The 12,203-nt window shown below is 45.4% G+C and overlaps 1 protein-coding gene across 3 annotated transcripts in view; it reads right to left on the minus strand.

Moving 5' to 3' along the window:
• LOC118401070 (SLIT-ROBO Rho GTPase-activating protein 1-like) overlaps window positions 1–12,203 on the minus strand; it is a 162,753-nt gene that overhangs the window by 36,191 nt on the left and 114,359 nt on the right. For 2 of the 3 annotated variants that reach the window (XM_035798270.2, XM_052474813.1), the window contains exons 13-18: window positions 10,283–10,343; window positions 9,076–9,153; window positions 8,187–8,321; window positions 5,006–5,114; window positions 4,066–4,290; window positions 2,219–2,298 (exon numbers count right to left, since the gene is read on the minus strand). In XM_035798270.2, the coding sequence (XP_035654163.2) occupies window positions 2,219–2,298; window positions 4,066–4,290; window positions 5,006–5,114; window positions 8,187–8,321; window positions 9,076–9,153; window positions 10,283–10,343 (688 nt within the window). Of the gene's footprint in view, window positions 1–2,218; window positions 2,299–4,065; window positions 4,291–5,005; window positions 5,115–8,186; window positions 8,322–9,075; window positions 9,154–10,282; window positions 10,344–12,203 lie in introns of those variants that run through there. The other variant, XM_052474814.1, reaches the window with a different exon arrangement.

Genomic DNA, 12,203 nt, shown 5'->3' on the forward strand with positions numbered 1-12,203 from the left:
TTTTAAACACAGCTCAATCGAAACCATCGAGCAGAGTGCTTTAGACACACCCACTCCTTTCCTTTAGACACACCCACTCCTTTCCTTTAGACACACCCACTCCTTTCCTTTAGACACACCCACTCCTTTCCTTTAGACACACCCACTCCTTTCCTTTAGACACACCCACTCCTTTCCTTTAGACACACCCACTCCTTTCCTTTAGACACACCCACTCCTTTCCTTTAGACACACCCACTCCTTTCCTTTAGACACACCCACTCCTTTCCTTTAGACACACCCACTCCTTTCCTTTAGACACACCCACTCCTTTCCTTTAGACACACTCACTCCTTTCCTTTAGACACACTCACTCCTTTCCTTTAGACACACTCACACTCTGGTCACCATATTGGGCTGCAGATACACCCTTCACCCTTATTGGCTAGTTACAGAGGTGGCTGTTTCAACAAGAGCTTAATCCCGAACCCCTGAATACAGCTAGGATCTAACATTGACGTCATACAGCAGAACTGTACATTGTCATACGGTAACACTAAAGAAACAAATCATTCACAATGATTCTGTAAATCTTAGTTAGTGGTATTTTCAACCACTAACTAAGGACAATCGGCCTGTGAACGGGCTTGATAGGCCCACCGGGAATGCCAATAAAATAGGGGTCAGAAAGGCCTTCCGCTCAAACGGACAGGGAGACAATATTTGGACAAAAACCATGGTAGCCCGAATTAGAAACCATATGAACCTAAGGTTTGCTTGTCCTTAATTAATAGCTTTGCAATGGATAGCTAAAAATGTGTATTCTAGTTTTAGAATGGAAAACTGTGACGTAGCCTACGTGCCCTAGTCTGTACTATCCGGTGTCATTCATTAGGGCATTTAACAGAAAACGTTTTTGAAATGTTTTGCAGCAAAAAAAATAGTCCATTTGAAGCCGAATGAACACGACCCAGGTGTCTTCATTAGTTGGAATGGACATGTGGATGAATGTGTGACTGAAAGATGGTGTGCTAGTAAAGCTATGTAATGAGAACTATGGCCTACATTTCCATCCTGGAGCTCTTGTATAAATTCTGTCTACAGACGGATGATAAATGGCTATTATTGTGATTAGGCTACTAACGTGTGTGTTTATTATTACCATGGAAACGAAACGGGTTTGGAAGTTTGGGTTTAAAGAGTTCCACACTGTCTGCCCTCCCAAAAAACATTTTTGAAACATAATTGACCAGGCTTCGTGACGTTTCCCTGAGAAAAGACCGGTTTCTGGACTTCTACTCAGGCCACCTGAACCTTTAGTAGTCCGCTGAGGGGGTGAGTCAGTGTGTTTGATTTGGAACAGAGCAACTGCCCCCCGTCTGAGACCAGGTCCAACAGACCAGGTGGAAGAGCAAGCAGACATCTGGGGGGCTGCTTGTGTCTCTGAGGCTGGTGTGAGTGAGGCCTATCATATGAACACATGGTGAAGTAATTTAAAAAGCAGGGACAATACAGATGGTATTATTATGCTAGTCTGGAAAGTCTGAAGTTGTATAGACCAACTCTCACATCGAAAACAATCATTCATCCTCATCACTCCTCATTCCAGTTTGGAGTTCAAGAGGTAACCGATTGAGAACTCGCAAAAAAGTAGTTAAATATGCTGGGGATACTTGAGTGGCCAACCCATAGAATTAGGAGTTCTTTAGAATTCTATGGGCTGACCCCAAAAAAATTAAACCCGAAGGGGTCCAGAGGGGGGTGCAGCAGGGGCCTGGGAGGGGGGGGTATAGCAGGGGCCTGGGATGGGGGGGTATAGCAGGGGCCTGGGAGGGTATAGCAGGGGCCTGGGAGGGGGTGTAGCAGGGGCCTGGGATGGGGGGGTATAGCAGGGGCCTGGGAGGGTGTAGCAGGGGCCTTGGAAGGGGGGGGCAGCAGGGGCCTGGGAGGGGGGCAGCAGGGGCCTGGGAAGGGGGGGTACTGCTGCCAGCGTGTGACCCAGGTCCCATGGGGAGATGGTGATGCAAAAATCATTTGAATATCAATAGACACCCACATCTCTGGAGTCCAGCTCCCTGCCCCTTTAAGGTCATTCCATTTAGCAGGCTGAAAGGCAGGATTATCCACACAGACCAGTGTGCTCTGGGTTTAAGAAAGTGTATGCTTTTCCCATGATGTTCACATCTGGTATGTCATTACATCATAGGCTTACGAGGGTGCCTGCTTCAAGGGTACTCACCGTCCTCGCTGGTATGTGTCTCTGTCCCTCCCTCGTTGTCCACCTCCTCAATGGCCCCATGCTCACTGTAGGGACTCTCACTGTGTGTGTGTGGGGGGGTGGGGGGTCAGAGGTCAGGGTTTATAGGTTAGGGTCCGGCTACCATGGATACAACCGTACCAGCTACTCAATTTCAACCTATGGGTGTATCTTAATAGTGTGAAGTGGATTCCCCTCCTCGTCTCCTTTCCTTCTACGGGCAATGATGTGACATTGGACTGGATTGGTGAAAGCAAATACCTGGTAAGTGGTACACCTCATATAGATCTCGTCCGTCTAATACTTTTAGTGTAGATGAAGGGGAGCAGGCAAGCAGTGGACTTTAGACGGCTGAGATGCATCTACAGCCACATTAAGAGGTAGCCACCGACTATTGATATGCACAAATCGAGGGCATCGGCAGTATTCCCATGACACAGCCTGGGTTTGAATGATCTGTTTTTAGACGTTGTCCCTGGGAACCCTGTGGCATGAACCTGGCACTAACGGCCCTTACATCTACAGATTACCCCCGGCTGGCACTTAGCGCCATTTCCCAGGGTAACACACCACCGCCACCCGCCTTGCATCACCCACTGGGGGAGGAAGCGAAGACAGAAAATCTCCACGGGTTTGATGTGCCTCGGTCAGGGACGGCGTCCTGACAGCTGTGACGGGTGATTAGCTCTGGCGGAGCTAACAATCCACCAAGGAACAGAGAGTGAGTGAGTGAGTGAGTGAGTGAGTGAGTGAGTGAGTGAGTGAGTGAGAGAGAGAGATAGAGAGATAGAGAGATAGGGACAGAAAAACAGAGAGAGAGACGTGCTCATCAGAGGAAGCAAGTGATAGGCTGTCATCCTCACAGCTGTGGAGCGCCTTGACTCTGGTCTGTTTTAATGGACTGTACTTCTATGTGCTGCACTTTAGGTTAGAGTTTCCTTACTAACCTCGTCAAGGCCGATACGTAAAGCTAAGGAGTTGTCAATGCAGCACTCACTGCTCAGCTGTGGAACTATTTGGCTTGGGAACTTTACTCTGCTCGAACATAGTTCTACGTGCTCCACTACTTTCCTTGCCAAGTGACTTGTCTCCTTTCCTCTACCCTGATGAAGGGTCTTTATGGTGATCGTTTAGTCCGTCTCACCTCGTCGAGGAAGATACCGAAAGATTCAAGATCTCGAACGCAGGAAAGTAAGCGCTCTCTTCCTTGTCATATTTTCTCACCAAAGACACCTCATCATTTAGCCTAATTAGCTGCATTAACTCTCGCTAATAATGTATCGAGACAGCTGTGGCCCTTGGACGGGCTCCACACCGCGTGCGTACATACCTGCAGCATGGAGCATTATGTCCCTTATGAAGGGGTCATTTGGCTGCGAGCCGGAGTTAGACTACAATCACAGGATGGGAATGAGAAAAACACCCACGACTTTGTAAAGAGCTCCCCGGCCAACACCTCACCTTGCACATCTGTGAAGCTCGTCTAAATTACATCACCACAAGTTGCCCGTATCGGGTTTCACTAACGAATGACCCCTGACCCCATAAACGGGTGACCCTGCTCACTCAATCATCTCACAGGGTCCCTCAGGTCAGGGAACTTATGGAATATCAGGGAAATGTTGATTTCAGACAGGGAAATTCAGGGAATTTAACACATTACATTGAAAAGTCGTGGAATTCATAGTGTCGAACAGTGGGAACCCTGACCTCACCAGTAGTCTCGGCTATGCACTTCATGTAAACGGGCTCATCCAGGTCCATTCTAGTGGTTATATTTCGAAGCTCAGGTCTATGTTCTAGTAATTACATTTCTATGTTCAACTCACCAGTAGTCTCCCCCGGCCATGCACTTCTCGTAGACGGGCCCGTCCAGCTCCTTGGCGTCGGGGAAGATGGTCTCGTGGTGGATGATGACAGTCTTGATGACCTCGTTGACGTGCGCCTGGCATGACACCTGGTCCTCAATGTTGGGCGTGGGCATGAGGGTGGGGCCGAAGCAGATTGCCAGGTTATAGGGGTCCATCATGTTCTCATCACTGTACTGGGACAGGCTTGGGGGGGTAGTGAGATAGAAAGATACAGGGTTTACACACAACAATCGACTTTACGTTAAGATTCGTTGGCGTAATCTTGTCAACAAGACAGTGGATCAACTTTGCCCTTCACAAAACACAGCATTTTAATTTGTTTGTGGTACAGCCGTGGTACAGTTGTATTTTCAGCCGAGGCACCAGACAGCCCGCGTATCCTCTCACTGTCTGGGTAGTGATCAATTCTCAAACCTTGAAATAACCTAAAGGAGTTCACGGCGTCATGATGCTCCTCTCTGTATCACCTAAACAGTAAATGAACAATGACAGCCTTTCAGGTAGAGTAAATTACTAAGGAATACATCTCTCCAGTCACTCCTTATTAGTGTGGACACGTCTAACTTAACGTGAGCTAATCATTTTCTCTCCCTCTCTCTGCATACAGTTTCAAACCAGAGTGTACTCTACAATGATCTTAAAAGGTTCAAGTTTAGGGCTATTTGGTGATCGACTTACATGTTCCCCATACAGTAGTACAGTCAATGTGTGTTTTGTACTTACTAATGGTATATCAAATAATGAAGAATTAGTGAACAAGCCTGGGTTATATTATTCATTAGGGCACACAATGGAAAACAAAAATGTGGAGTTTCCTATTGGACAAGTCCCTTGCAGTCAACTGTCTTCCGTTTGATGCCTAATGAATATGACCCTGGACTGGTTGGTGAGGACTTACTGGTTGAGAAAGGAGAAGAGGTAGCGCATCACGATGAGGACAGACCTGGGCACGGCGGTCAGGAGGATCTTACGGATGTACAGGGATCTTTCATACAGGTTCTCTATTCCTGAGAGAGCGATCGAGCGGGAGAGAGAGAGGGAGAGATGTATTAAATCATTCTCTATTGCACATCATGTAAATACAAACCGGAGCCATTTAGGTTACAATGTTTTAGATTCAGGTTCAACAGTTCTTAGCTTGATCTATATTTCTTATTAGTATGCATAAAGCTATTTAAAATACATGTATCCGAGGTGGTGTGTGTGTGTGTGTGTGTGTGTCACACACACGAATGTATCAGCCATTAAGCTGATTAAAGTCTTCCTGTCACAGTGAATCGGGTGACATTCAGGGACAATCTGTCTGTGCGTCGTCCCTGATCTTCTCTAAAATGTGCCTGACATGCCACTTTGCAGGGCTGCATATTTAATGGCGGATATGCATCTGAATGTGCACACTCACTCATTGATACCCAGTGTGCCTGCAGCTGTAAGCACAATATTAAGGGCGAGACCATTAGAATAAGGCCCAAATCTCTATAGCAGGGGGGCCGGAACATAATTACAATAATTTGTGCACTGCGTATTTTAAAATAACAATAATTCATACGATCCCATGTGGGGGGGTACTTGGGAACAGATTTTCAAAATTATTCCTGGTCTTTTTTAAACTTTTTTTTTTTTTAACCAAAAACTAAAATACAATCCCCCCTCTCAATTAAATCACTTGTGAGCTGGATTTGGCACACCTGTTGCAGGCCCCTGCTCTATAGCCTGGTTGAACCAGATTGAATGCTACGCTCAATGGTGAGCTACAATCTCATGGGCCCTCACAAAGACTTTACTAACCATAGATGAAGCTCCGAGCAGCTCCAAATATCAGTAAGGATACTCACGGTTCTTAAAACTGTTATAAATATCATTGAGGACAATTCCACAGTTATAAATCACACTGGAATAAATGCTGCCGTTTCCAGTTCTGTTGCTGCCCTAAATATCACAAGAAAGTGACACTAACAGATGGGAAAGGGAGCGTGCGTGCACATGCATGTGTGCCTACTTTAGTTTTAAAAAAGCACTGATTGTAAGTGCTTGGGCAAGAGTGTCTACTAAAGGACGAAAGTACAAATGTACCTTTCTCTACCTCTTTGTATCGCTGTCTGTTATCATCTCCCTCTTGATTCTCTCTTGTCAGCGAGAGGAAAAAAATTAAAATAAACTGCCGTATTGATCCATTTTCTGTCACTGCTGCAATAATTATGACAAAGCATCTCACAAAACATTAGTCTTGTGTCAGAACGATCATACAAAGCGTTGAGCGCTGTTCAATTACGCGTTAACCCGCCCATCTCCTCTGTTCCAAAGCAGCCCATTTCATGTTTTTCCACTGGCCACGACGATGGCTTCCTGAAATAGGGCTGTCACCATGAAATGAGTTTGGGCCATCTGGGAGATTGGCTTTAGGGAATACTTGTGATGTTATTCATCTTACGTGAGTTCTCTTCTGCATGGTTCCTGAACACTTCAGAAGGATGCTATTTAAAGAACAGTCACCACCCCCCTGTGGAAGACAGTAGACAGACAAGGCAGAAGCGTGCAACTATACAACCTCATGTACAGACAAGTGTGTTTGTCCAATCTTGACACTGTGCTGGAGACAGGGTTTTATTCATATGGAGACTGCTGGCTGGGCATGAGGCCCACTCGCCAAGCGCTGGTATGTTAGGCCTTAGAGAAAGTCAACAACAGGGAATCCCCATCCCTCAAGTGTAAGCCAATGCCATAACACACACACACACACACACACACACACACACACACACACACACACACACACACACACACACACACACCGAGTACAGTACATGTGACTCACACTAGCCAGTTTATTGTTCTTGAACAACAGTGAACAACTCCACTAGTCCACCCCACCCTCAAAGCCCTCACATGACATCTTATAAGGTCAGAGCGAATCCCACAAAGGCCTGACTGAACTACGTCAGACCGTGTCACACCGCTGTTACGGTAAGAGAACAATATGGCCGTCTGTGTGAGAGTAGCAAAGTCACCACTGTTTGGTTTGATGTAAACACTACTGTACATCTGCCTTTCTACATTTCATCACCCAACAGCAGACTGTACGGTGAGCTTTGTGTCCCAGCTCATACCATGAATGCTCTAGTCAGCGGAGGAGACCGAAGGACAAAGTGGTACTATTCAGACCCGGGCACAAAGACGGGGTAACACAGCATTATGCTATTGACTAAAACAGCCCAGACGAGCAAGTAACTATAATGTCAAGTCCCAAGGCTGTTTGTGATGATTTCCCCAAAGTGGGACATTACGAGTTGGCCTGCAAAGAGCATGTGAATACGGTCTAACTAATGACTCCGTTTAATCTGCTACACGTCCCATCAATGCCATGAACAAGGCCACTTAGGACCTACATGGCTCATAGAACACCCCTTGGTCTGGCTGACACACACAACGAGTCTCAATGCACTCCCATTGAATATCAACACACTACGTTGAACATCATATGTATGCCCATAATGTGTGTGTGTGAGTGTGTCTCCGTTTGAGTGTGTATTATACTGTAGCACACCCAGCTGTGTGTAGACGATTGGTAACTAAAGCTGATGGGCCTCCCGGGTGGCGCAGTGGTTAAGGGCGCTGTACTGCAGCGCCAGCTGTGCCACCAGAGACTCTGGATTCACGGCCAGGATCTGTCGTAACCGGCCGCGACCGGGAGGTCCGTGGGGCGACGCACAATTGGCCTAGCGTCGTCCGGGTTAGGGAGGGTTTGGCCGGTAGGGATATCCTTGTCTCATCGCGCACCAGCGACTACTGTGTCGGGTCGGGCGCAGTGCGTGCTAACCAAGGTTGCCAGGTGCACGGTGTTTCCTCCGACACATTGGTGCGGCTGGCTTCCGGGTTGGATGCGTGCTGTGTTAAGAAGCAGTGCGGCTTGATTGGGTTGTGTATCGGAGGATGCATGACTTTCAACCTTAGTCTCTCCCGAGTCCGTACAGGAGTTGTTGCGATGAGACAAGATAGTAGCTACTAACAATTGGATACCACGAAACTGGGGAGAAAAAGGGGTCAAATTCAAAAAACAAAACCAAAAAAAAGCTACTTACTGATACAGGAGAGGAGGTCGTTAAATCTTTCCTTGGGCAGGAGGGACTTTTCCAGGCCCCGGAAGTAGAGTTTGAGAACACCGGCCACTGAGTTGATGTCGTGGTTGTTCTCGTCATCTGTCAACGGGTCGTTACCTGGGAGATAAGTGTATGTGAGGGATATGTTGTATGCAGGCAATGATGTGATTTCCCCTCACTAGAAGGAAGTTAAACTTACACACTGGCAATGCCTCAGGACTACCTGGCCTGATGACTCCTTTGCTGTCCCCAGTCCACCTGGTCGTGCTGCTGCTCCAGTTTCAACTGTTCTGCCTGCGGCTAACATTCAACCTTGTCCCAGACCTGCTGTTCTCAGCTCTCTCCCTCCCTCGTCACTCGCTCTCTTTACTGTGCCTGCTGTCTCAACCTCTGAATGGTCAGCTATGAAAACCCAACTGACATTTACTCCTGAGGTACTAACCTGTTGCACCATCTACAAACACGGATTATTATTTGACCCTGCTGGTCATCTATGAATGTTTGAACATCTTGAAGAAAGATTTGGCTTTAATAATGGCCATGTACTCTTATAATCTCCACCCAGCACAGCCAGAAGAGGACTGGCCACCGTGCTTCTACACCTGCATTGCTTGCTGTTTGGGGGTTTTAGGCTGGGTTTCTGGATAAGCACGTTGTGACATCTGCTGATGTAAGAAAGGCTTTATAAATACATTTGATAAGTTCCTACCGGTGTAAAAAAATTATTTTAAAATAGTAAATGAAGTGGCAACTAGACCAGGTCAAAGTCTGTAGCTGAAAAGTATTATATAATCAATTAAAGTCCACTCATATCCATTCATTTCAAATGTGTGAAGTGTCAATTGACTATAACATGTTAATAACATCCCACCTCTCTCGAATGAGTTCTTTATGTCATTGATTTCCATCTGAGACCCGGACACACGGAATATCCCTTGATGTTGAAGGCCTGAAGGGAACAAAGAACAGAGCGAGAAATAGGAGATCGAGAGAGAGAGAGAGACACACACACACACTTAGTTCATGATGACAGGCAGCCATTACAAAAAAAGCACCAGTGCAAAAAGCCAGTTTAAATCCCAACTAAAAGGCCACATCCCGTTCCTCCACCCTTCACTTTTCCAATTAAAGATAATTCAGGAGCGAGAGAGACCGCAATCAAGTCTCACTAAAGTGTCCTCCAGCCGGGATTTAATAAGGAGATAGGTCAGAGGTTAGCGCAGAGAATAATTAGCCAATGTCTTCCCCGTCACAAGACGGCCGCCCCAGTATTGTAAGACGTCGCCGGTGTCCGCAAAACATGGAAAGAGGTCATTAGCGTCAAAAGATTAAGCTGACATGTTCTGTAGGAGTTTTATTAACGTGGCTTACAGTAATAGCCTAACTAACCTATTTGACAGCGTGTGTGAAGGAAGTGTGTGTGTGCTTTGCATCGTTAAGAGATGTATAGAGAACTCAGGTGCCCAAAAGCCTGTTTTAGCACCATTGAGGACTTTCAACCATTTTGAAGTAGTCAACTGGGTGGAACTTCCTATGGGTTAAGGAAGGATCACATAATTCCATCCAGGTCATCAGGAGGGATCACACCCTTTCAGTTTGTTTACCAACTCATTGAAGTAGTAGACGGAAATTGACTACTTCAAAATGGAGATGGCCTCAATGGCACTTCCTGCCAATAAAAGGGACAGATACAATGTTGCGATCGCTCTACAACTCTACGGTTGCATCCCATTGGCTGTATGGATGGTTGCAGTAAGCAAGATGGCATCTGCGTAGTCTTTCCCATGACGGACTAAAATGAAACAGATTCTAACACTGACACGGGAAGAACGGATGCGCAAACAATGAACACTGAAATTGACTGAATGTTACATTTGACCAAACTTGGAAAGGTCAAACACTGAACAGGTTAAACACTGAACAGGTTGAACACAATTCACGTTTTTAAAAAGAGAAAAATCTGCACCAAATAGCAATTTGACTGTTACACTTGGTTGGCCTGCAAGAGGTGTGAAATTGAAAGAAAACCATAGCTGTTGCATTGCGAAATATTAGTAAGTCACGGATGATCAACTCACCATACAGATTGATGAATCGAATACAGCTCTCGACCACGCGGGGGATAGCTTGTCCAGAGTCCTTCACAACAAGAGGAATGGCATGTCATTAGTGATAGATTTATCATCCTGACCTCCGGCACAACATATTATATAGACTTTTACACACATTTTTATCTACATGCATGTCCACCATTAGACTGATAATGATCGGTAACATTTTACTGAAGCCCCACTTATGTATGCATTTATAAAGCCGTTATAACAACTATAAGACATACGGTCTGTCATAGGCATGAGAGGGACTACAGTAGTGTTACTAATGATCATATTGAAAGTTTACAGAGACGGACTGGAGTTTTGCAGCTGTAGAACCATTCACTCCCCTCAACAACATCTCCATGAGTTTAATAGATCACTAACTCTCCAGTGGTGACTCACTGACCACAACGACAAGCCTGTGCAAGTGTTCCTCTTACCCAATACAACTCTACGGAGCTCCAGAGGTGCAAAAGAAATGGCCTCTTTATCATGTTAATGTTTTACGTCAACACTCGAGAGCACACTTGGGAGTGATAAGTGATGGGAGGTTATGTAACGGTGCTACTAACACACTCCTATGGAGTGGAGGGTGAGAAAGGGGAAGAGGAGGAGCTGTCCCTTGACAGCAGGGGTCCCCAATTACATTCATCCGGGGACAGATTTTTCCCTGACCGGATGGAAGGGGGACTTGAACATTGTTATAAATCATTTGTACAGTGCAAACTGACCTCAAGATTCCCAAACACATTGAGTATTTGACAAAAACATAATAATTTCAACCCTTGATTTACATTGGGATGAGTCTTTATGCGTGGGAATAGTTGGGAACAGATTTTCTAAATTAAAATAAACTGATTAAATTATGCTAATTTCCTGGTGATTTTACAAAAATATAAAACAACATGTAAAGCGTTGGTCCCATGTTTCATGAGCTGAAATAAAAGATCAGACATTTTCCATTCGCACAAAACGCTAATTCCTCAACAACAAAAAAACGGCACAAATATGTTAACATCCCAGTTAGTCAGAGGCTCATTAAACAGAATTAAACAGACTTACAATTATACAGCTGCACCTTGTGCTGCGGACAATAAAACGCCACTCTAAAATATGAAACTGCCCGGGTGGCTGGTCTCAGACGAGCCCACAGGTGAAGAACTCAGATGTGGAGGTCCTGGGCTGGCGTGGTTGTTAGGCCAGTTTGATGTACTGCCAAATTCTCTAAAACGACGTTGGAGGTGGCTGCCAATCCCTCAAAACTTGAGACATCTGTGGCGTTGTGTGACAAAACTACACATTTTAGAGTGGGCGTTTATTGTCTGCAGCACAAAGTGCACCTGTGTAATGATCATGCTGTTTAATCTGATATGCCACACCTGTCAGGTGGATGGATTATCTTGGCAAAGGAGAAACGCTCACTAACAGGGATGTAAACACATTTCTGCACAACATTTGAGAGAATGAAGCTAATTGTGCATTTGGAAAATATCTGGGATGTTTTATTTTTATGTTTTATTTCACTTCACATGTTGAATTTACACACACACACACATATTCAAGGGTTTTTCTTTATTTGTACTTTTTTCTACATTGTAGAATAATAGTGAAGATATCAAAACTATGAAATAACACATGGAATCATGTAGTAACCAAAAAGGTGTTAACCAAATCAAAATGCATTTCATATTTGAGATTCTTCAAAGTAGCCACCCTTTGATGACAGCCTTGCACTCTCGGCATCGTCTCACAACCAGCTTCATGAGGAATACTTTTCCAACAGTCTTGAAGGAGTTCCCACATATGCTGAGCACTTGTTGGCTGCTTTTCCTTCACTCTGCAGTCCGACTCATCCCAAACCATCTCAATTGGGTTGAGGTCGGGTGAATGTGGAGGCCAGGTC

Source organism: Oncorhynchus keta, chromosome 22 (assembly GCF_023373465.1).
Source record: "Oncorhynchus keta strain PuntledgeMale-10-30-2019 chromosome 22, Oket_V2, whole genome shotgun sequence".
Lineage (NCBI taxonomy): Eukaryota > Metazoa > Chordata > Actinopteri > Salmoniformes > Salmonidae > Oncorhynchus > Oncorhynchus keta.